Source organism: Triticum aestivum, chromosome 3B (assembly GCF_018294505.1).
Source record: "Triticum aestivum cultivar Chinese Spring chromosome 3B, IWGSC CS RefSeq v2.1, whole genome shotgun sequence".
Classification (NCBI taxonomy): Eukaryota; Viridiplantae; Streptophyta; class Magnoliopsida; order Poales; family Poaceae; genus Triticum; species Triticum aestivum.
In genome coordinates, this window is record NC_057801.1 from 66,942,361 (window position 1) to 66,965,173 (window position 22,813).

The window sequence follows — 22,813 nt, forward strand, 5'->3', positions numbered from 1 at the left end:
TCCATGTACTATCTGTGATAATACGAAGGATTACTCTAACTCGAAAACCCTTCACACCTGCTTGAGAAGGGTTTCATGCCACACTATAATGTTTGAACCTAGCACGGAGAAAGATGGGTTATGATGGAAGACAACAAAGAAGAAGAGAATGATGACAACTATCCTATGTTCCGTGAATACAGTGATACTACAACGGGGGAAGCTAAAGATCAAGAGGCACCGAATGATGTGCCCGATGATGATCTTCACTAGGTCATTGTTGATGCACAGAGAGAATGCGAAAGTGAAAGGAAGAAGTTGAAGTTCGATCACATGTTAGACGATCACAAAAAAAGGGTTGTACCCAAATTGCAAAGATGGAAACACAAATCTCGGTACCACACTGGAATTGCTGCAATGGAAGGCAGACAATGGTGTATCTGACAACGGATTTGAAAAGTTGCTGAAAATGTTAAAGAAGATGCTTCCAAAGGACAATGAATTGCCCGACAGTACATACGAAGCAAAGAATGATGTATTCCCTCTAGGATTAGAGGTGCAGAAGATACACGCATGCCCTAATGACTGCATCCTCCACCGCGGTGAGTACGAGGATTCAAAACACATGCCTGACATGTGGTGCATTGCGGTATAAGATCAGACGAGATATCCCTGGTGATGTTGAGGGCAAGCGCCACAAGAAGAGGGTTCCTACCAAGGTGATGTGGTATGCTCCTATAATACCATGGTTGAAACGTTTGTTCAGAAACAAAGAGCATGCCAAGTTGATGCGATGGCACAAGGAAGACCGTAAGAAAGACGGGAAGTTGAGAGCACCCGCCGATGGGTCGCAGTGGAGAAAATTCGAGAGAAAGTGGGGGGACTTTGTAGGTGATGCAAGGAACATATGGTTTGGTTTCACTACTAGGGAAAAGCCTAGCAGTAGCGCAGGTTTTAGGTATATCAGTAGCGCGGGTGGCCACACTACTGATACGGTGCTACAGCTAAATGGTAGTAGTAGCATGGATACTACCCGCGCTACTACTAACTAATAGTAGCGCGGGTCTGGACCCTCGCTACTGCTAACTAATTAGGAATTAAAAAATAAATTTCAGCCATGGCTACTGCTGCTAGCTAGGCGTCATCGTCCTCTTCATCCATGGTCGATGCTGATCCCGGAGGGGATGAAGTCGTCCATGGTGATGGTGCTTGCCTATCCACCTCTTCTCCACACCTCTCCTTTGCTGATGCTACAAAAAAAGAAATAAGGATTAGAAGAGGAAGAGAGAGATAGATAGGAGTAGGTGCAGCAACTCACCGGTGGCCGCGGGAGTTGGAGCCGAAACCCTAGATGACGCCATGGGTTGCGTTCATCAGAGATCTAGCCATCGTCATGGGCAGCGCTCTGTTGGATCTTCCTCTCCTTCCAGCAACAGAGGAGGAGGAGGAGGAGGAAGGAGGGGCAGCGGAGGAGGAGTAATGAGGGGCTACGGTGGAAGAGGAGGTCACCGAATTCGAGGGAGTCGTCGAGGTGTGAGGCCGGCAGTTGCGGTGGGCGAGGAAGGGCATTGTAGGTGGGAGGGAGAAGTGAAATCGAGAGAGTGTGTGGGTCTGGGATTGGGCCTCTGTGCGCTATGTTTATACATGTGTCGGTGGGTTGATAATAGTAGCGTTGGGTTTATACCCATGCTACTACTATGGCATGTCCCGGGGTGCACGGTGGAGACCACTTAGTAGTAGTGTTGGGTTTATAACCCACGCTACTACTATCAACTTAGTAGTAGCGTGGGTTCATAACCCGCGCTACTACTACGGCTGGTCCCGGGAGGCATGGTGGAAATCACTTAGTAGTAGCAATGGTAAAAGCCCGCGCTACTACTATCAACTTAGTAGTAGCGAGGAGTAAAAACCCGCGCTACTAGTAAGTAGCAGTAGCGAGGGGTATAAACCCGCACTACAAGTAAGTGTATGCCTATAAGCTTTTCCCTAGTAGTGTTTAAGTGCAGATGGCATTAATCCTTTTGGAGAGCAGAACAACAATCATATCACCTGGCTCGTGACTCTATGTATCTATAACCTTCCTCCTTGGTTGTGCATGAAGCAGAAGTTCATTATGATGCCAGTGCTCATCCAAGGCCCTAAGCAACCTCGCAACGACATTGATGTGTACCTAAGGCCATTAGTTGAAGAACTTTTACAGTTGTGGAAATGGAAAAAGTGTATGTGTGTGGGATGAGCACAAACAACAGGAATTTGATCTACATACGTTGCTGTTTGTAACCATAAATGATTGGCCTGCTCTTATTAACCTTTCAGGACAGACAAAAAAGGGATACCATGCATGCACGCATTGTTTGGATGATACTGAAAGTATATATTTGGACAAATGCAGGAAGAATGTGTACATGGGACATCGTTGATTTCTTGGGACCAACCATCTCTTAAGAAAGAAAGGCAAGCATTTTAAAGGTGAGGTAGATCACCGGAAGAAGTCCGTGCTCCGTACTGGTGATGACATACTTGATATGGTCAAGGATTTACAAATAATCTTTGAAAGGGTCCTGGCGGACATTCTGTTCCGAATGACACTGAGGGATGCACATCCATGTGGAAGAAGGAATCTATGTTTCGGGACCTACCCTATTGAAAAGACCTAGAGGTCTGCTCTGCAATCAACGTGATGCACGAGATGAAGAATCTTGGTGTGAACCTGCTAGGCTTATTGGGCGTTCATGGAAATACAAAAGATACACCGGAGGCACGGGAGGACCAGCAACAAGTGCACAAAAAGACGGCATGCATCCAAAGCAGTATCAAGGTCCTGCCAGCTACGCTCTTACCAAAGAAGAGAAGGAAATCTTCTTTGAATGCCTGCTCAATATGAATGTCCCGTCTGTCTTCTCGTCGAATATAATTGGAATAATAAATATGGCAGAGAAAATGTTCCATAACCTAAAGTCTCATGACTGCCACGTGATTATGACGCAACTGCTTCCGGTTGCATTGAGGGGGCTTCTACCAGAAAATGTTCAATTAGCGATTGTGAAGCTATGTGCATTCCTTAATGCAATCTCTCAGAAGGTAATCGATCCAGAAATCCTACCAAGGTTAAAGAATGATTTGGTGCAATGTCTTGTTAGTTTCGAGTTGGTGTTCCCACCATCCTTCCTCAATATCATGACACATGTCCTAGTCCATCTAGTCGATGAGATTGCCATTCTGGGTCCTGTATTTCTACACAATATGTTCCCCTTTGAGAGGTTCATGGGAGTCTTCAAGAAATATGTTTGTAACCATGCTAGGCTAGAAGGAAGAATCTCCATGGTCCATCAAATAGAGGAGGTCATTGGGTTTTGTCTTGACTTTATTCCTGACCTTAAGCCGATTGGTCTCCCTCAATCGCGGTATGAGGGGAGACTGACTGGAAAAGGCACGCTAGGAGCGGATTCAATAATATGTAGGGAAGGACATTCTTGGGCTCAAGCACACTACACAGTTCTACAGAATTCTACCTTGGTGACCTCGCATGTCAATGAACACAAGAATATTCTGCGCTCCAAACACCCGGAGCAGTTTGACGATAGGATTACATGTGAACACATTAGGACTTTCGGCAGTTGGTTGCAAACACATCTCATGGGTAACAACATTGTTGGAGATGAGTTGTACTCATTGGCCAGGACACCATCTTCGACTGTATTGACTTACCAAGGGTACGAGATAGATGGGAATACATTTTACACGATCGCCCAAGATAAAAAGAGCACCAACCAAAAAAGTGGTGTCTGCTTTGATGCAGCAACCAACAAGGAAAGGACACATATTATTGTTACATAGTGGACATATGGGAACTTGACTATGAACATGATTTTAAGGTCTCATTGTTTCGGTGCAAATGGGTCAATCTGTCAGGAGGACGGGTACAAGTAGACCCACGGTACGGAATGACAGCAGTGGATCTCAACAATCTTGGGTACACAGATGAACCATTCGTCCTAGCCAATGATGTGGCACAGGTTTTCTATATGAAGGACATGTCTACTAAACCGAGAAAAAGAAAAGATAAGGAAGCGAATACATCATATGATGAGCCAACCTGGCCAACCATCTCAGTGGCACGAAGATCCTTCATTCGACACTGCTCCCAAAGCTACCCCACCATCTCAGCGGAGAAGGAGCATGGCTTTCACGGAGCTCATTCACACTGATATCACGACTCCTCGCTACCCCGTGGATCGTATCATGGAGAATGAACATTCTGTGCTAATGGCGAAATGCCATAACCTGACCTTGAAGGTGGCGGTCGGCTATGTCTTACCTTCTCGAGCTGAGGGAACTTTCCATTGCCGTCTGATTCCACATGGCTTTGCTATTGTCGGGGTGGATGAAATAATTGATGGATTTGAGGGGCTGGAGCTTGAGTACCATACAGGTGAAGGGGAGATTCTTCTGGAAAATGCCTTAAGGACTACCTGTCTATGGATAAAGGAGAACATCAAGCTTCTAAACTGGACGCCGTCTGAGCAGACTCAGCCAGAGGAGGCCCCTCAGCAGACTCCTCACAATCCGTCTCAGCTGCCTGACTCGTCTCCGGTGCGTGAGCTGTCTCCGCCGCCTTAGCCGTCTTCGACGGAAGAGGCCCCTCAGCAGAGTGCTCTTCCGCCTCAGCTGCCTCCGGCGCGTCAGCGGACTCCGCCTCCTCTAGCGCATCAGCAGACTACGCCTCCTCCGGCGCGTCAGCGGACTCCGCCGCCTCAGCAACAGCGGAAGAGAGGTGCCGCCACTATGGCGGTTAGCAGTACAACAGGCAAGAAATTTAGAGTTGGTCCAAGCCTCAGGGCTCCTCCAAAGTTACCATATGAGAGGACTGGCGAGGAAAACAAGGACATCATGGCTTCCGAAGTGCAGGCCCAGTTTGAACAAAAACTTCCACCTCTGAAGGAAATAATAGATCTGGTAAAAGCGAAGCGCACTCTGGATGCTCTTAAGCAACCACCACCGCCTCCGCCGCAATCACACTATGACCACTGTATTGGAAAGACATATGATGAAGCGTGGTGGTCGAGAAGTACTACAGGTGTTGCAAGATGAAGTGAGAAAACAATTCCCCAACTCGGCGAACAGGAGAAGCAATCGTGCCCCCCGCTCAAGGTGTTTACCAATGACGCTAATCATCCGGGGCTAGCGCCAGGTACCAGTCTTGGTGATTACGTGAGCGATGATGTACAGTTTGAAATGGCTGAGGTAGTAGCGCCCCTTATATACGAGCACATGAAGCCTCTCATCAAACATGATCTGCTCCTGCATCTACCAACAATGATGCAAAGATTACATAACTGGTACTTGGAAAGCTACAACAAGGATGGGACCGACAGTATTTTGCTGGGAATTAAACCTGAGCACGACTTCATTGGAGTCGACATGATGTACGTAGAATTTGTGGAATTGTTTCAGTTATTCAATGAAGATGCCATCGACAAAACTGTCGTGAGTTGCTACTGTCTGTAAGTATTATTTCTATAATTAAGTCTCTAGCTCAGCTTGTTCATTGGATATATATATATATATATATATATATATATATATATATATATATATATATCCTCACTATATTGTGCAGATTGAAAATCGTCGAATGCAAAAAAAGGACAAATCTATGACATTGGGTTCATTACCCCAAATACCGTAAATGAATGGGCGGTACAGAATAGAGCCGAAGATACTGAGGAAAACTTGCTAAAAGCGTTCCTTCGACATCAAAACAAAAGGGAAATACTCTTTCCTTACAACTTCAAGTGAGTGTTACTGTTTTGTGCATATTCTGTTTCACTTACTTGAGGTTAAGTATAATTGATGAGTTATGCATGCACAGGTTCCACTTTATTCTGCTATCCATTAAGCTTGACGTGGGATACTAATTATCTTGGACTCGAGACGTAAAGAGCAAAAGCAGTGGGCGGACATGAGTGAAATGCTCCAGAAGTATGTTCAATCATTATCGCACCATATCGGCAACTTTCGTTCATTTCCTGATTTCAAGTAATCATTTTCTTTGCCGGGCAGGGTTTGGAAAAGGTTCACCGGAATGGTTCCGGTTCTAGAGAAGAAGGAGTTGCGATTTACATGCCCCAAAGTAAGTAGTACTAGCTAGTTCCGCGCATCTCCCATTGGTTCTAGTTTCATCAATACCATTATCATGCTTGCTTATCAATTTGATTGAATTCTATTCTGGTAAAGTGCTTGTGGCGGACAGCCGGAAATAATTTATGTGGATACTACGTTTGCGAGTTCATTCGCCACTCGACCTCTGAGCGGGGCTTATCTGACAAACAATTTGAAGTACGTAAACAATATTCACATATTTATTTTATTACCATCAATTGTGTTGAGTTTCATTCATAAATATATATTGACCCCCTTCTTTAAATTAGATCTGGGAGAAGTGGGACAAACTCCTACCACATGATCGCCAATTCAAGAGGATTGTGGGATTCTTTGTTGACCACGTCCTACCTAAAGACGGAGAATACCATGCGGAATTACATGAATTGGGTAGATGATGTCAGGGATCGAAAGAGACGTTATATTTTATATATGCAGTACCACCGGATAGATATACGAAAGCTTGTTGTTCGACCAAGCACGGAGAAAGAGAGGTCATTTCTCTCTATATATGTTCATGCATGACGATCTTGTGTAATAGTTTCTTCATTGCTATATGTAGTAGCTAGCGTCGAGTAGAATGAAAAACATAAAATAAACATGAAACCCTATATGTAAAAGAAGTGAAGGGTAAACACAAAAATAAAAAGGGGAAACTCAATATGAAAACCCCTAAACCCTCCAAAACCCCTAAACCCCTACTTTCAAAAAAAACAGCGCCTGGCAGCTGCTGACGCGTGGATGTCTTTTAGTCCCACATTGATTATTAGGAAAGACTAGATAGACTAGGATTAGTTCTGGCTTGTCTTGTACTCCAAGTTGATCATTGTACTCCTATATATATGCCCACGAGGCTCAAGCAATACACCAACTATTCCACCAAATCCCCCTCTCCCTTCTAACATGGTATCAGTTTCCGGGTTCTCAACCCTAGCCCTCGCCGCTTCCGCACCCGCGCGCCGCCCCCGGGGCGGCCGGTCTCCATGACCGCCATCGGGGGCCGCGCCGCACGTACCTAGGGTTTGTTCGCCAGCCATGTTGGTCGGCTGCCCTAGAGAGTCTTTTTCCCGATCCTTTGATCCGGGTTTTCTCTCTTTCGTCGGTCGCTTTGATCGGTGTCTACTTTTTGGTTTTCCGATCTATTCTTGATCAGTTTGCGTCGCCCACCGCAGCCGTCGACCCCGAGCGCCTCTACTCCGACCCCGGCGCGAACAGACGGCCTCTCCTCTGACCCGACGGCCACGCGCACCGAGGCGGCCCGTCAGGGCCAGCCGCCTTCTGCGCGTCGGTCTGCCCGTCGCCCTGCGCCGGCCGTCACCGCACCGACCCGGCGGCTTCGCCCCATGCGATGGCCAATCATAGCCGTCGCTCGCGCGCCGGCCCGCCAATCGATCCACGTCACCCGCCTCCGCCGCGTCTGCTCGGCGGCTCGGCGGTCTACCTCGCCAGCCTTGTCCTCGGCTGTCAGGCTCGTCGGCTGCCTCAAACTCGGGCGCCGCTGCTCCGTTGGTCGCTCGGGCATCGCTGCCCGGGCACCGCTGCTGCTTTGGCAGCCCGGGTGCCGGTGCTGACATCCCACGCCGTCCGTCATCGCCGGCCTCATCCAGGACTCCGCCGCCACCACGCCTCCATCGATCGGCGTCCCCGTCCTCGCACGCGATCGGCTTGATCACCCGCTTGCTGCCGCGATCCGCCTCATCTACGCCGCGCGACCAACCTGGCATGTTGGTGACGCGTGCCTCCACAGGTCCCGTGAAGATCGTCCTGAGTACCGTGCGCCTCTCCACCGATCGAGCATCGGGCTGCCCCTGTGTCGCCCCGTCGGGCCGCAGTGCCGTCGCCCCGTGCTTCTCCTCGCGGCTGCATCGACTCGTGCGTCGCCACTACGTCGCCCCTTCGGGCCGTAGTGCCGCGATACGCGGTCCCCGCTGCCACCTCGAGGCCATCCCCGCAGTTGCACCGACTCACGAACCGCCATTGCGTCGCCCCTTCGGGCCGCAGCGACGCAGCCTGCGGTCCCTGCCACCGCCCGAGATCTTCCCGCCGTCGCCCCGACCCGCCTGTCGTCGCTGCGTTGCCCCTTCGGGCCATAGCGCCGCGGCCCGCGGTCCACTCGGCCGTCACCGCGCGTCGACCTCCAGTGGTATGCGCCGCGTCGTCTCCCTTGGCGCGGGAACGCCATCGTCCGCGTCGGTCTTCATCACGCTGTCAGGGTTCTTCGCCTACTTCGAGCACCGCCGCCGCACTTTTAACCTAGCCGCCGCCGCCGCTCTTCTTTGGCCATCGCCGCCGCTACCTCTATAGCCGCCGCAGCCGCCCGTCCACCCCCTTCATCTCCGTCCAGCACCAGCCCGTCGCCAGCGTCGCCATCATCTACCCCGACCGCTTCATCTACTCCGACAACCGCGGGCGACATTGGCCCCGCGCCGATTGGCGCCGCAAACGTCGTCGAGTCCTTCTCTGCTGGCCTCTCAAACTTCCTCGACATGGCGTACAGCTCGTGCAGGTCCCAGTCTACGCATGCCCGGTGCTGGCAACACCGCCGCATGCCTTCGTCCACGATGTGTCCCCGGGCCTGGCAAGTCTGGTGCGGCGCTTCGTCAACTTTGTCTTCGTCCGTCTACGCATGCCTGGTGCTGGCAACACCGACGCGTGCCTTCTTCTATGATGTGTTCCCGGGGTTGGCAACCCCGACGCAACGCGTCGTCAACATCATCTCCTTCCTGGCGCACCACTACTTCGAGACCACTGCGCCCACGACTAACTCGGCGTCTCCTTGCGCCCGCGGCTCCACGGCGACTTCCTCGACACCGGCTACCCCGACTCGACATCGACCACGGCATTCTTTGCACTGCTACCTCGACCACAGATCCACCACCCGCACTCTCGGCTACATCGACAAACGGCACAAAGGGCTACCGCCTGCTTGAGCAACCTCGTTGGTTTTCACTCCAGCCACAACTCCGCGATGCATCGGCCGTTACGACTGTGGGGGGTGTCCGTCGGCTTGCCTTCGGATTCTTCTCCAGTCTCACCGTCTGCGTCGCTCCCGTTGTGACTGCGGGGGGATGTTGAGTATATTGATTATTAGAAAAGACTAGATAGACTAGGATTAGTTCTGGCTTGTCTTGTACTCCAAGTTGATCATTGTACTCCTATATATATGCCCACGAGGCTCAAGCAATACAACAACTATTCCACCAAATCCCTCTCTCCCATCTAACATAAAGGTCATCCTTCCTGGACGCTCCACAGTGGCCATGTAGAGCTCATTTAGTCCTGGTTCGTAAGCCAACCGGGACTAAAAGTGCTGGGTATTAGTCCCATTCGTTTTGTCCTGGTTGCAAAACCGGGACTAAAGGCCCTCTAAAACCGGGACCATAACCCTGTTTTCTACTAGTGGGTTGCCGTTGAAGATGCCCTAAACGATTTTATATTTCTTTAGAGAGAGTAGCTTGTTTTGAAAGTTGAAACATACATGCTTCGGCACGAGACTCGATTTCTGAACACGATTCGTGATCTTGTTGGACCGAGGTGTGCACTGCATGATTAGGAGGGAATCTATCAGCACATATGCATGCAGGCAAAAGCAAGCAGCAAGAGGTGGACAGAGAGCAAACACGTATATGACCTGCAACATACTATATACCATTGTCCCTTTGTGCCTGTAGCTAGCATCCCTGCATCTGCGTGATCATCGTCGATCCATATGCCACGTCGTTTGGCAGGACAGACCCACCCGTCGATAGGTTAGCGTTCGCGCCGTGAGGACCATGCAATGATCATATGGCACATGTGCCAGAAAGAGAACATTTGCAACAACGTCTATGCATAGGAGGAAAGGCACAAATCTGGCCGATCTTCGGACCAACCAGTACCTTGCTTGGCGAGAACTTTTCAGCAGCAGGTTGCATATGTGGGCAGGCTGCCATGCCATGCCATGCATGATAAAAGCATCTTACAATCCTGTACAAGCACAATGCCCTAATTTGTTTGCATGTGCAGCTAGAACCCTAGCAGCACTGTGTACATGTCATGCATGTTAAAACCTACTGTCCGCGAGGCTCTGGTATATAGTGCGTGCGTGCAAACAGTAGTACATACAAGGTGACAATGGAATGTCCAAGAAACAGAATGCTTCCAAGCATGCATCATGTGGACGTGGTAAGAGTAATACTACTCTATACATATACTGCTACAGGTTGGCATGCATATGGTTTTCATATATTTGCAAAGCTTGATTGACATCTAACAGATCCATACGCGCATAATATACTAGCGTATAAACACACGAGCGGCGATCCCATGTTCCTCACTTCTGCGGTTCATCTCCCCTCGCCGCCGCCGTCGAGAAAATATGTTTTACATATGATTACACACACCGATCAAAATAAATTTCTTCCTCAATCATTGCCCTTGTCCACTCCTAATTTACGGGTGATTTGTTTGTATAGCATGTATGACTACGACTCTACGAACAACTTAGGCACGTTCATGCATATCGGGGAGCATAAGTGCTACAGAGAGTATGGATACAAAACGACACACCGACTTGTGGATTAAACTTTGCTCTCATGAGTCACAAATCCGGTGAGTCATCACAAATTAATTAGTATATAGTCCACCATTGGTTCTGTTGTGTGGATCCTATAGCAAGCTGACGCATGTACAAATTAAGGTTTATTGAAAAGTATATGTAGGAACTAGGAAGCATCCTCTGTATGTAAATGTATATGTCCCTCCAGATCTGCACGTCACATGGAATCATATTTTACTGGAAAATATTGAAGATGAATAGACCTTGTCCTTTACGGTCACATGAAGAGCCCACCTACCTGCCCAACAAAACAGAAAACCTAAGGGCAACCACCACCTTTAGAAAAAAAAAACTAAGGGCACCCACCAGCTCCCCAAAGATTGATCACGCCGAATTTCATGGCCCCACCTGTTCCTCTCTCCCCACCCCCTGTTCTACACACACTGAAAAGTTAGGCAGGCATATATGGATCTCATAAATTCTAAAAAGTGTAGGAATGTTATGTTTTTCTGTAATTCCCCTAAGGTAACTATGATTATTTGTACGGGAAACTAAGTGTGTCCTTATAAACCTAGTAATCACACTAAAGATTTGAGTTATGGCGAGAATTTTTCTCATCCAGTGCAGAGCACGTAAAGAATAGAAGCATATCGTTGCAAAAATAAGCAAAGAACGAAGACATTGAAAAGTTCTTATGGATTATAACCCATGTTGTAATTTCCAAAATTTACCACTCTCCCGAAATCCTTTGAAGAACTTTTATAGCGATAATAATACAAACACAGATGATATGTTGTTCTTGAGTAAATAGTGAACAAATCAACATAATGACATAGGGAGATTAAGGACAATTATGGACCGATAACTTTCTTCAGGAAGTTTATAGCTAGCTAGAACGATGTACAGATACAATGAGAAATGAAGATTCAGTTAATAATAAGAAATAGAGCGCATCTTTTATGAAATCAATTAAAAAAGATAATGCATTAATTTCTCTGTTTTACCATGTCTTAAGCTCACCACTTGCATAGACAAAGGAAACACTAAATATAAGAAAAATAAATATGGACCAAACATGCGTGACACTATCACATGTGGTAACCATTCACAAAGCATTATTGTAGAATTGGAGCCAATTGTTACATTCTTGGTTTAGTGAGTGTATCCAGTAGAGCAGTAGCAAACTAAGTAACTAACAATACATTCCATCACGTAGAGCAAAATATGTTTAAGACTATTAGCAAATTGCACTTATCTTTATCTAGTCACTTTTTTCCCACTGGTTGCTTGGTGACCCAATGATAACATTAGCAAATAAAGGCGTGAATCAATGAAAGAGAGTGTCCTCTAGCGAAGCGTAGCTCAGTTGGTCAAGTTGCTTGTGGTGGATTTATTTTAGTATTTAATGCCTTTATGCTTTCAATTGTAAGCGAGGTGCCTGTAATAAATTCGTCAATCTCAAAACTTACTGTTTCAGTCTCTTCGTGCAGCTTATAGTAGTAGGGTGTGCGTCTATGGGTTCATAGGGTGAGTGCTCTGTATAAGCGTGTTTGTGAGCTCTGCATCCTGTATTTATTTAAAAGAAAAAAGAATAGCCTCTCTAACTTGCAAAAAAAAAAAGTAGCCTCTAACTATAAGTATACGGGACACTCCATTTATGCCCCTTCCCCCCCCCCCCCCCCCCCCCCCCCCCCCCCCCCCCCTCTTGGCTTTGAGAGCATCTCCCAGCTAGCCAACAAGCTAGGTTCTCCATGGACCAGCACAACCACGGCCAAGCTCCCGCACACCGCGGCGGCCGCAGCAGCGAGGGGGGCGAGCCGACCACGACACGGTCCCGGTGGGCGCCCAAGCCGGAGCAGATCCTGATCCTGGAGTCCATCTTCAACAGCGGTATGGTGAACCCGGCCAAGGACGAGACGGCGCGCATCCGGCTCCTCCTCGAGCGCTTCGGCGCCGTCCGTGACGCCAACGTGTTCTACTGGTTCCAGAACCGCCGCTCCCGCTCCCGCCGCCGTGCACGCCAGCTCCAGCAGTCTTGCGGCGGCACTGGGGACGCGGACCAGCTCTCCTCCAACGCAGCCGCGGCCGGCCACGGCTGCCACGGCATCGGCACCTCTCCCTACAACACCATGCAGTACGGGCAGCTGTGCGGCGGCGTGTCGGCGGCCGCGGCCGCGGTCACCGGGCCTCCCCGTTTCTCGGTAGACGACGCCGACAGCGGAGACGATCTTTTCGCCATCCCCCGGCAAATGGGCCTCATGTCACGCGGTGGCGAAGACCAGTATGGCTACACGGCTACCGACGCATCGCAACTAAGCTACCAAGCAACTGGTTAGTAGTAGTTTTAGTTATTGTACATTGCTACTTTGCTAGCTAGTATAGCCCGTATCCATCAAGCAAAACCATGCATTGCTACTTTGCTAGTATAGCCCGTAGCCATAAGCAAATACATATAAGCGATGATCATATGGGTGCTAAATTGCTTATGAAAATGATGTGTGGGTATGGCTTCCAGTTCCTGGGACGACGATGCCGGTGTTCATCAATGGCAGTGTGTATGAGGTGCCGAGCACCGGCGTGTTGGACGTGGCAGGCACATTCGGGAGTGATGTGATTCTGGTGCACTCCTCCGGCGAGATCCTCCCGGTGAACGAGCGCGGCGTGCTCATGAAGAGCCTGCAGATGGGGGAATGTTATTACCTGGTAATTATTCACTTCTTGTCTAGCCAATGTCAATTGGTTCTAATCTTCTACCCCTCTCCAAGTCTCTAAAACCTCTTATACTCCCTCTTTTTCGGTTTATAGGGCTTATCTCAAAATTTTAGTTTTTCCATTTTATAAGGCTCAATTTGGTTGTTCCCCATCACATGTTCAAATTTCAAGGTGCATTAAATCATTGCATGCAAGTATTAAGAAAAAATTGATCAATGCATGTACTTTATGCATGCATGTATTACAATTAGTACATTGGTAAACATAAAATTTTGAGGAAAACAAAAGCATTAATTGGGTGTTTTTGTAAACTACACAAAATATTCCACCACTCACCATCTACCTTGGTTGGTGAGATTTTTAAATTGAGCCCTATAAACCGGAAAGGAGGGAGTATTTATGTACACATGCAGCATTTCATTAAATAATCAACAGGGCTATTAACTCGCGTTCCTATATGTGTTTGTAGGTATTCAGATCGATCTGATTAATCAGCTCCAAATCTGGCGGATTAGAAGAATCAGGGCCGCGGTATATGTACGCAAGGAAGATGCTGTAATCAAGCTTGAATGAGAGTGATCTTGTTGTCAAGATCGTATCAGGGTGTGTACTAATGTTGTTCTCGCATATCAATGTATGTTACTATCTCTGGAGGAATCGTCCCCTTGAGAATTCATTCTTTCAGTGTTGGCGATGTTGTAGCAGCTTAAAATTACTAGGGGAAATAAGTTACCAAATAGTTCTGCGACAGTAGACCTATAATAGGGCAGCAGCCAAAAGACCTGTTTTTTGGGGCATTTTGACCCCAAAAAATACATACCCAACAACAGCCCTATATGTAAATTTTGTCGCAATTTTTTTTGGGCAGCCCAAAAAAAGGCAGCTGTGGCTGCAAATACATAGCACACGCGCGACTGCTGGAAATCCAAAACTCAGCCACCCCTAGCCGCTTCCCCTCCCGCGTCGCCCCGCCACCGGATCCGGCCACCACCTCCACTGTTGTTGGATCTGCCGTCCCGCGTCTTTCCAATCGACTGCAACCACCACAACGCCACCGCCCCGCAGCCGCAGCACCCCATTCGGCAACCACCACCACCGTGTCACGGCGACTGAATCCAGCCACCACTGTCACCGCCGCATCGCCCCATCGCCGGATCTGCCATCCCTCATCTTCCAGTCGACCGGCAAAGTGATATGACACTACTAGGAAAATGCTTATAGGTAGACATTTAGCAGTAGCGTTGGTTAGATACCCATCGCTACTGCTATTTAGCAGTAGCGCCGGCCAGCACAAGCGCTACAGGTGCACGTTAGCAGTAGCGCTGGTTTTCACAGCCAGCGCTACTGCTAATGGGCCACGCTCTCGGGCCCCCGTTGCAGCTTTAGCTATAGCGCTGGGCCGCCTACCCCGCGCTGCCGCTAAGCCCACCTCTCTGCTTCCTCCCACGCTGGCCCGCGCACCACCCCTCCCCTCACTCACACTCACACGCTCACACCAGATCGAATCCCTCAGTCGTCCCCCGATCCGGCCGCCGCCCCCACGTCCTACTCCGGCCGCCCTCCCCGGCGCCGGCCCTCCTCCCCTGCCTCCCCCCCCCCCCCCGTACCGGCCCTCCTCCCCCGCCGGCCGCCCCCCGCACCGGCCATCCTCCCCCTCCTGTCCCCCCCCCCCGCACCGGCCCTCCTCCACCGAGAGGTATACTCCTCCCTCCTTCCTCCTCCTCCCTCCCTCCCTAGTTATAGTTATTAGAGAGTAGTTAATTTTTAGGTGTTTTAGTTGAATTTGTAGGTGTTTTAGTTAAATAATGTAGGTGTTTTAGTTGAATTTTTAGGTGTTTTAGTTAAATTTGTAGGTGTTTTAGTTAAAAAGGTAGGTTCTTAGAATAATGTAGGTGTTCTTAGAATAATGTTGAATTTGTTTTAAGTGTATTTAAAAGAGTTTTAGGTGTTTTAGTTGTTTTAGGTGTAGTTAACAGAATTTTAGGTGGTTTAGTTGTTTTAGGTGTGGTTAACAGAATTTTAGGTGTTTTAGTTGTTTTAGGTGTAGTTAATAGAATTTTAGGTGTTTTAGTTGTTTTAGGTGTAGTTAACAGAATTCTAGGTATTTTTTTAGTTAAAGCAATTGTTATTTTTTTAGTTAAAGCAAGTTTTCCTGTTATATGCAAATTTGCAGTGGACATGTCATATTTTGAACATGTCACATTTTGGACATGTCATATTTTTCGGAGTGGCCTATGTTTTGCCAGAAATGTCAATTCGTTTACGTTCTGGCAAATTTCGGGCGCTCGATTGGTCTTGTTTTTAGCAAAGGTCATGTCAAATTTTGCTAAGTGTTTATTAATTTTGTTTTCATAATTAAGCATTTTGTTCTCGATGTCGACGATGCCTATCCCGCATCCTCGTCCTCGACTCGGCGGAGGACTCCTGCTTGAGCCGAGGGGCCATGTCCGGGACTGGGCTCCGCCGGGATGGTACTGGGTTGTGCTACCTTCTGGTGAGCGCAGCTTAGTGAGGAGCCAGCCCGTCGTCGACCCGAAGCTTCTTTGGTGGCGGTCACGTGGGCCTGCATCGGTGGAGAGGCTTCAGTCCCCCGCGCAGGTGGTTCAACACCGTGTCATGGAAGAGAACACGCACGTCCAGCGCTACTTGGTTGCGTTGGCGAACGGCCGGTTCTCCAATACCTGGCAGATTATTTGGGGATCTCACCGGAGCTATGATCCGGTGATGGTTCCTTCTCTTTGGGTGTCCACCGCGGCCCACTAAACCTAGAGGAGCTATTATTCGAGATGTATTAGTGATATTATATGATAATCTTTGCTACAAACTACTATATATGTATTCGATGATGGATTATTAATTACCTATTAGTTATTTGCTTATTGAATGCAAAAGATGAGCGCAGTTTGTGCTACAAACTACTACATATGTATTCATGATGGATTATTAATTACCTACTAGGAAATGTCTGACGACGAAAGGGAATTCGCTATGTGCGATTACTGCGAAAATAAGCGCGGTATGTGCGACAGGCCTCACCTGGTAGAAGGTTGGCGCTTCAGCATCAAGCTCCAAGAGACCTTCGATGTTGATACGGTACGCAATGATGACAAGTGTTTTTTGTTATTTTTGCACTTCTCTGCTTCTTCAACGTGTAATTTCCGTCTTTTACAATTCGACTAGCTTATCCCATGCCATGCAAGACGCTATGTCTTGGAGAAGATGAGTTTTGAAGATCATGAAAGCACGGAGACAAAGATAATTCAACTAAGGACCCATCATGGTTATGATTTTGCTGTAAAACTATACAATTCTGTGAACTCATCCAATTTTGGTTGCCCGAATTGGGAAGCTCTTTCCAAGGCGTATGATTTTCATGAGGGTATGCTTCTCACCTTCGATCTTGGTGATCCTGACATCGACAAAAATGATATGACCATTTGGGTCCTTGTTGACACGCTTCCAGTTCTACTGCTGTGTGAGTTTCTTAAACATATTTACTAAATAATTTATATTGTTTATTTCAAAATATTTGAGAACTTATTCCCATTAACACCTTATTTTCATTCTTCAAAAAATGTATGAAAGATGGTAGACAGAACCTACTACTACAATGATGAAGCACAATTAAGTTATAAGGAGAAAGATGGTCTTATCACATTTTTTACTGATCTTGAGAATTACAATAGCTATTATCGAATTCCTCAAAATTATGGTCCATATGTGCCACTAGTGCACGCGGTGTGCTACGATAAAATCAATGGAGATATCATGGTAAAATTTTCTACTATTACAACATCCGTGCATCTTTGAACATTGCTAACTACAAAGTTATTACTATGTTTTTGAACAGAAAATCCCGATGGATTGTGTGCCTCATCTGATGTTGCCAAGAGGTCGCGTTGAAGTTATGAGCTTACGGCCACCACGGCCAGGTCAGCCACAGTATCCACATCACTCCTATCCATACCGGATTTCTAAAAGCGAGGAAGCAATGATAATAAATGATTGGAAAAAATGTTTCAACCATCGTAAAGAGCTACTTGGAAGCAACATTATGCGTAGGCCAAGACTTGGAGACAGAATGATCTTCGTTCTTCATTATAGAGAGTTCAGTTTCCTTAATGAAGAGTCAATGCCTATCTTGTTTTATGATATTTTACCTAAGAGAGGGTAGAATAAGTCCTATGAGAGGAGTAGGTCCTAGGTAGAATGTGTTATTATATGCTATAATGTGTCATTGACGAACATTGTTATATATATGATGTCTCATTGACGAATATTGTTTGGTGGTGATGACTACTGGTAATGAATATGCTATTTAAACAGACTAGTTCATGATGAGTTGTTATTGTATAAAAGATATATCTGTTTAAACATGTACAACGCCAAAATATTAGAAAAATATATAAATGTTAGCAGTAGCGCTGGCCTAAAAACGCGCTACTAGTAGTTGAACTTACCAGTAGCGCTGGACTACAAACGCGCTACTGCTACAAAATAGCTGTAGCGCCGTAGCAGTAGCGCTGGTACCCGCGCTACTGGTAGCACAAAAACAAGCGCTACTGGTAAGCTTTTCTCTAGTAGTGTGATAATCAAGCATCTAATATTGAAATGCATCTCACTACTGAAGTATATGGTACTCCCTTCGTCCGGAAATACTTGTCCTATAAATGGATGTATCTAGACTTATTTTAGTTATAGATACATTCATTTTCTTCATTTTTAGGACAAGTATTTCTGGTCGGAGGGAGTATTATGTCAAATTAGTAGGGATGTTATTATTGAAATATATGATATATAAAATTGTAAAGCATCTGGTAACAAAGTGCTTTGATAACTAAATGCATCTGGTAATTGTGTTATTGAAATGTATGACATAAAGTGATATATGGATTTCATTTTAACTTTGAAAAAAATTAATTTGTTACGCTCATTTCAATTCCATAATATAGGTCTTGTTTGAAAGGTCTTATCATTAGAATTTCAAATATATAAAAATAAATAAAAATGAAATTCTGGTTTAGAAGATATGAAGCATCTAAGAAAAACACTAAGAAAAGAATGCTAGTGTTTTCCATGGGAGGTGGGATGGAGAATGGTAGAGCCATGCATGCATGTTGTATCCTTTTCTCGAAAAACTTTGTGGAGCAGACGAACCCAATGATGTGACTTAAATTTGGTATACTCGGTGACAAGCAAAGCAAGTACTCCCTCTATTTCTAAATATAAGTATTTTTAGAGATCCTATTATATGGACTACATACGGTTGCGGAGCACAATGAGTGAATCTGTACTTTAAAGTATGTCTATATATATCCGTATGTAGTTCATATCAAAATATCTAAAAAGACTTATATTTAGAAACGAAGGGAGTACATGGAACGCCACATTCTTGTGAGTCCAAAATGCTAGAGATGACTTTGGCATCATATTACCCATTCAGTTTTAATCAATGGGTCACATCATTAAAACGTAAGCAAGATGTAATCAACCAGCGATACAATTAATCAACACAACGGAAACACATACAATTGAACGGATATGTAAACTACACACTAGATCCTTCATTTACAAGTTCGGAGACAGCACATTATTTTTTTAAAGTTCGGAGACAGCAACGATAATTGCATCCAAACAAGCTCCAAATTTATTGCGTACGGAGTAGTAGTCCCTTTCCTCAGTGGTAGCCGATCGGCGCAGCTACCTCTCGCAGTGCATGCCCCTGGCAATGTATGTCCTGCACACATGTGATGCACGCATTTTAAGTGCAAAGAAGACTGCAATTGATATCAGCTTGGCAAATTTGACGGAGGCGACGCTTACGGAGGCGTAGTGGTTTGACGTCCCGGTGGTGCGCCTCGTCGGCGCGGGCACGTCGTCGATCTTGCCGGCCTCGAGGTCACGAAGGAACTCGGTGTAGGAGTGCACGGCCTCCTCCTCCAGGTACCCCACCATGCGGTGCGCGACCTTTGGGGAGGCGAGGTAGGTGGCGAGGTAGGCGTGGAAGAAGACGCCCTGGACGGCGACCACGAGCGCGCGCTCGTACCACCGCGGCTGGGACACCTCCATGAAGGTCATGAGGTGCATGCGCTCGTTCTCGGCCTCCTCTAGCAGTGGACGGATCCACCCGCCGCTCTGCTCGAAGCGCCGGAGCGACTATCCATGGGCACTAGCACCCTGGATCTGGACATATTTTTATAGGAAAAGCACACCCGGGTGAGGCGCCACAAATTCGCTCCCGTCAGGAGTCGAACCGTGGCCGCAGGGTTTGCCACCGCGCCCCTTGCCACTAGGCTACAGCCTAGTCCTCGTCGATGAAAAATGTACACAAATTGTTTCAATTGAACATAATTTCTATTTTTTGCATTGATCCACTGCAAGTAGCATAACAAACATGAGTACTAATCGTCTCACTTCAAATTTGATATGACAATTCAGGTTGGTCGGCGGAGAGTTGCATCAAATAGGTGGTCAAACCCACTCCACGCATCACAAGACCAACGCACTTAGCACTTAATTTTAATTATTTATAGTTACAAATTTATGAAAAATATATTAATAAAAGATTAAATAATCGAAGTACTATATATTTGCAAAAAGGAAAAATAATCATTTAAATAAAGTTGTCAAAAAACCAGTTTCAAAAATGGGGCAAATTATATTGCGTAAAATAAAAATGTTCACATATTCAGATAAAAATGTTAATATGTCTCCCTCCGTAAAGAAATATATGAGCGTTTAGATCACTAAAGTGGAGATCTAAATGCTCTTATATTTCTTTCGGAGGGAGTATGATTAAAATTATTCATTTCATACTTTAAAAAGTATACAAACAATAATATTCTTGTATTAAATTAGTTAGAAAATTCCAACAAAATCATCGGCTAAAAAATGTTCATATATATGAATAAAATGTTATTACATAGCACCAAATTATTCATGTATAAAAAAAATTAGATTCAATAGAAAACAATTACATATTAGTTTTTAGAAAAATCATGTTACGTTAAGATATCACGCATATTCTATATCATGTATAAATTTTTATGAAATTTTAGAAACATTAATAATTTAGAAAAATGATTAAGTATGTGAAATAGAATGTTTAAACACATATTTAGAAATATTTCATGCATGCAAAAATTTATATTCATATGCTAAAAAAAGTTTAGCCAACTTTTTATAAATCAAAGGAAAAAATACTTAAAGAGAGAAACACAAAAGGATAAAAAAAACAAATAAGAATAAGAATAATGGAAGAAAAATAGCAAAGAAAAAAAGATAGAGGATCTGCAGAAACTGAAAAGGAAAAGGAAAAAAAACATAAAACGTCACAAAGGCATTATTGAACAAGAAAAACTGAAGAAGAAACAAAAAAAACACGGGCTGAACAGGTCGGCTTGCATGTTTGGTCGTTTGACGAGGTGAGCTGAACTCAGTGGACGCTCCAGATCGTCGGCTGCCAAGCGCCCACGGATTCAGGGAACACAGCTCTGACTTGTCAGTATATAATAACCAAATGAAAATACATTTATTTAGGACACAAAACTGTGCTCATCACAACGAAGATGTTAGAAATAGATCCTAAGCTAACTAGGCAGTTAGTGTGTCCAAACGCCGCGTCCCTTTGAAAGGGTGCGAACTTGTAAACCGCCTTTGATAGGCGCCTGTTCCAGGGGTATAAATACCCCTTATTCATCAATGAAAATAACACTTGATTCTCTCAGTTCTTTACATCACGTTTTCGCTCAAATAGAAGAATGAGAAAAGAAATGGCGACGAGGAAGTAGTACCTGGAAGAAGAGGTCGGTGGGCCAGCGCATCGCCTTGACAGTCCACAAGGCCACCTTGTCCCCCAACGTGGCCGGCCGGTGGTGCTTCTTCACAGTGGCGGACCTAAAAATAAAATAGAGGGTGTGCACACTTTAAAAAATTTAAAGTCTGTTTCAATTCACTTGCATGGGCTTTAAAAATAAGCAAATGTTTACATGGTAAAAAAATGTTTTCCAAAAACCTGGGTGTGACACGGCACACCTGGCACACCCCTTGGGTACGCCACTGCTTCTTCAGATCGATGGACACGTCCGCCTCGTACGCATCCCACGGCTGCAGATGTGCCATTCACCCATGCATGCATGCATGCAGCTCGGTCAACACTTGCAGTTTGACAGCGCAAAAAAAAACACTTGCATTTTGAGCTCAAAGCCATAATAAGTGACGTCATGAACAATCAGGTGACAAGCTCACGGGCAAGTACGTACCCTGAAGCACGGCCACTTCCACTCGGTGCCGTCCTCCTTGACGAGCCTCGCCGGAGCCACGCCCCAGTAGCTTGCCGCCTCCTTCTCCCCTTTCTTTAACGTGGCAGCCGTGCGCGCGGTGCCGACGCCGAGCGCCGCCGGTGAGCAGCAGGACACGGAGAAGAGGTGCATCCCTAGCTGGGCCGTCGCCACCGACCTCGCGCCGCGCCGCGCTACCGACTGCACCATGGCCATTTTCTTGCCGAACCTGGACAAGGACACTAGTGTTGGTGTATATTTGGGGCCTATGGGTATGGGTGTTGGTGTAGATGAGGATGAGAAACGGTGTGTACGGTGATGGGTCTTATATACATACGCGGAGAGGGGAGAGAAGAGACGTAGGCACTTGCGCTTGCATGCAGTGCATGCCAAGTTGGCAAGTTTTTTTTTTTTTTTTGAGGGGAGCCAAGTTGGCAACTTGAAGAGCATGCATGCATGCATGCATGTGCTCGGATCCTCTGTGGACCAGAGATTGTGCGATGTTACTTCGTGTACCAGCTCGTCACAGTGGCAAGCTGCATGGGATCGAATGGTGCTCTGAGTTGCGATGAAAATTTGAGATAAAATTGAGTTACATCGCCAGCTTAATTAGTTGGCAAGAAAATGGCCATGGCAAACACGCCAAGAATCTCTCTTAAAGGAAAATGAGACGTGGTTTCTTTTTTCTTAGCAGATCCGAGATATAGCTTGCGATGCTGTTATTGCGTGGAATGCATCTCGTACGGAATGATTTGCCTAATCCTATTGTCTCCCGTCCGATGCGGCTGACATCCGCAATGACAATTGTAAGAGCACTCCGGGCGAATTATATATTTCTTTTATAAGGTTTTGTACTGCAGTACTGGTATGGTGAAGTCCATCTGCAACATGAACATAAAAAAAACGAACAAGCGGAATGGAATATTAGTTGCACAGTTGCGTTCACACTAGTTGGATGCATGCCAAAGTGGGACGCACTCGCCATCATTGGGGCACTAGAGACCGCGCCAAGCCTTGGCGCGAGGGTGCCAGTCCCCATGTTTTGGTGAAGCAAGTAGTGCTAAGTTGATAAATCTATGTTTAGCGTATGAATTCCCTCTACATTGGAGTAAGTTCAACATCCAATGATCATTTTGTAAGAAGC

The 22,813-nt window shown here is 46.3% G+C and overlaps 1 protein-coding gene and 1 pseudogene across 1 annotated transcript; one reads left to right on the top strand and one right to left on the bottom strand.

Annotated features, from left to right (window-relative positions):
- The first annotated feature begins 12,392 nt into the window (after positions 1–12,392).
- Positions 12,393–14,245, top strand: LOC123064807 (WUSCHEL-related homeobox 10-like). The gene is made up of 3 exons (XM_044488213.1): positions 12,393–13,009; positions 13,194–13,381; positions 13,860–14,245. Exons 1-3 carry the CDS (start codon positions 12,430–12,432, stop codon positions 13,875–13,877), a joined length of 786 nt encoding a protein of 261 aa, XP_044344148.1. The 5' UTR covers positions 12,393–12,429; the 3' UTR covers positions 13,878–14,245.
- Positions 14,246–19,067: 4,822 nt separating this feature from the next.
- LOC123067324 (ubiquinol oxidase 1c, mitochondrial-like) lies at positions 19,068–21,879 on the bottom strand (annotated as a pseudogene).
- Positions 21,880–22,813: the final 934 nt, after the last annotated feature.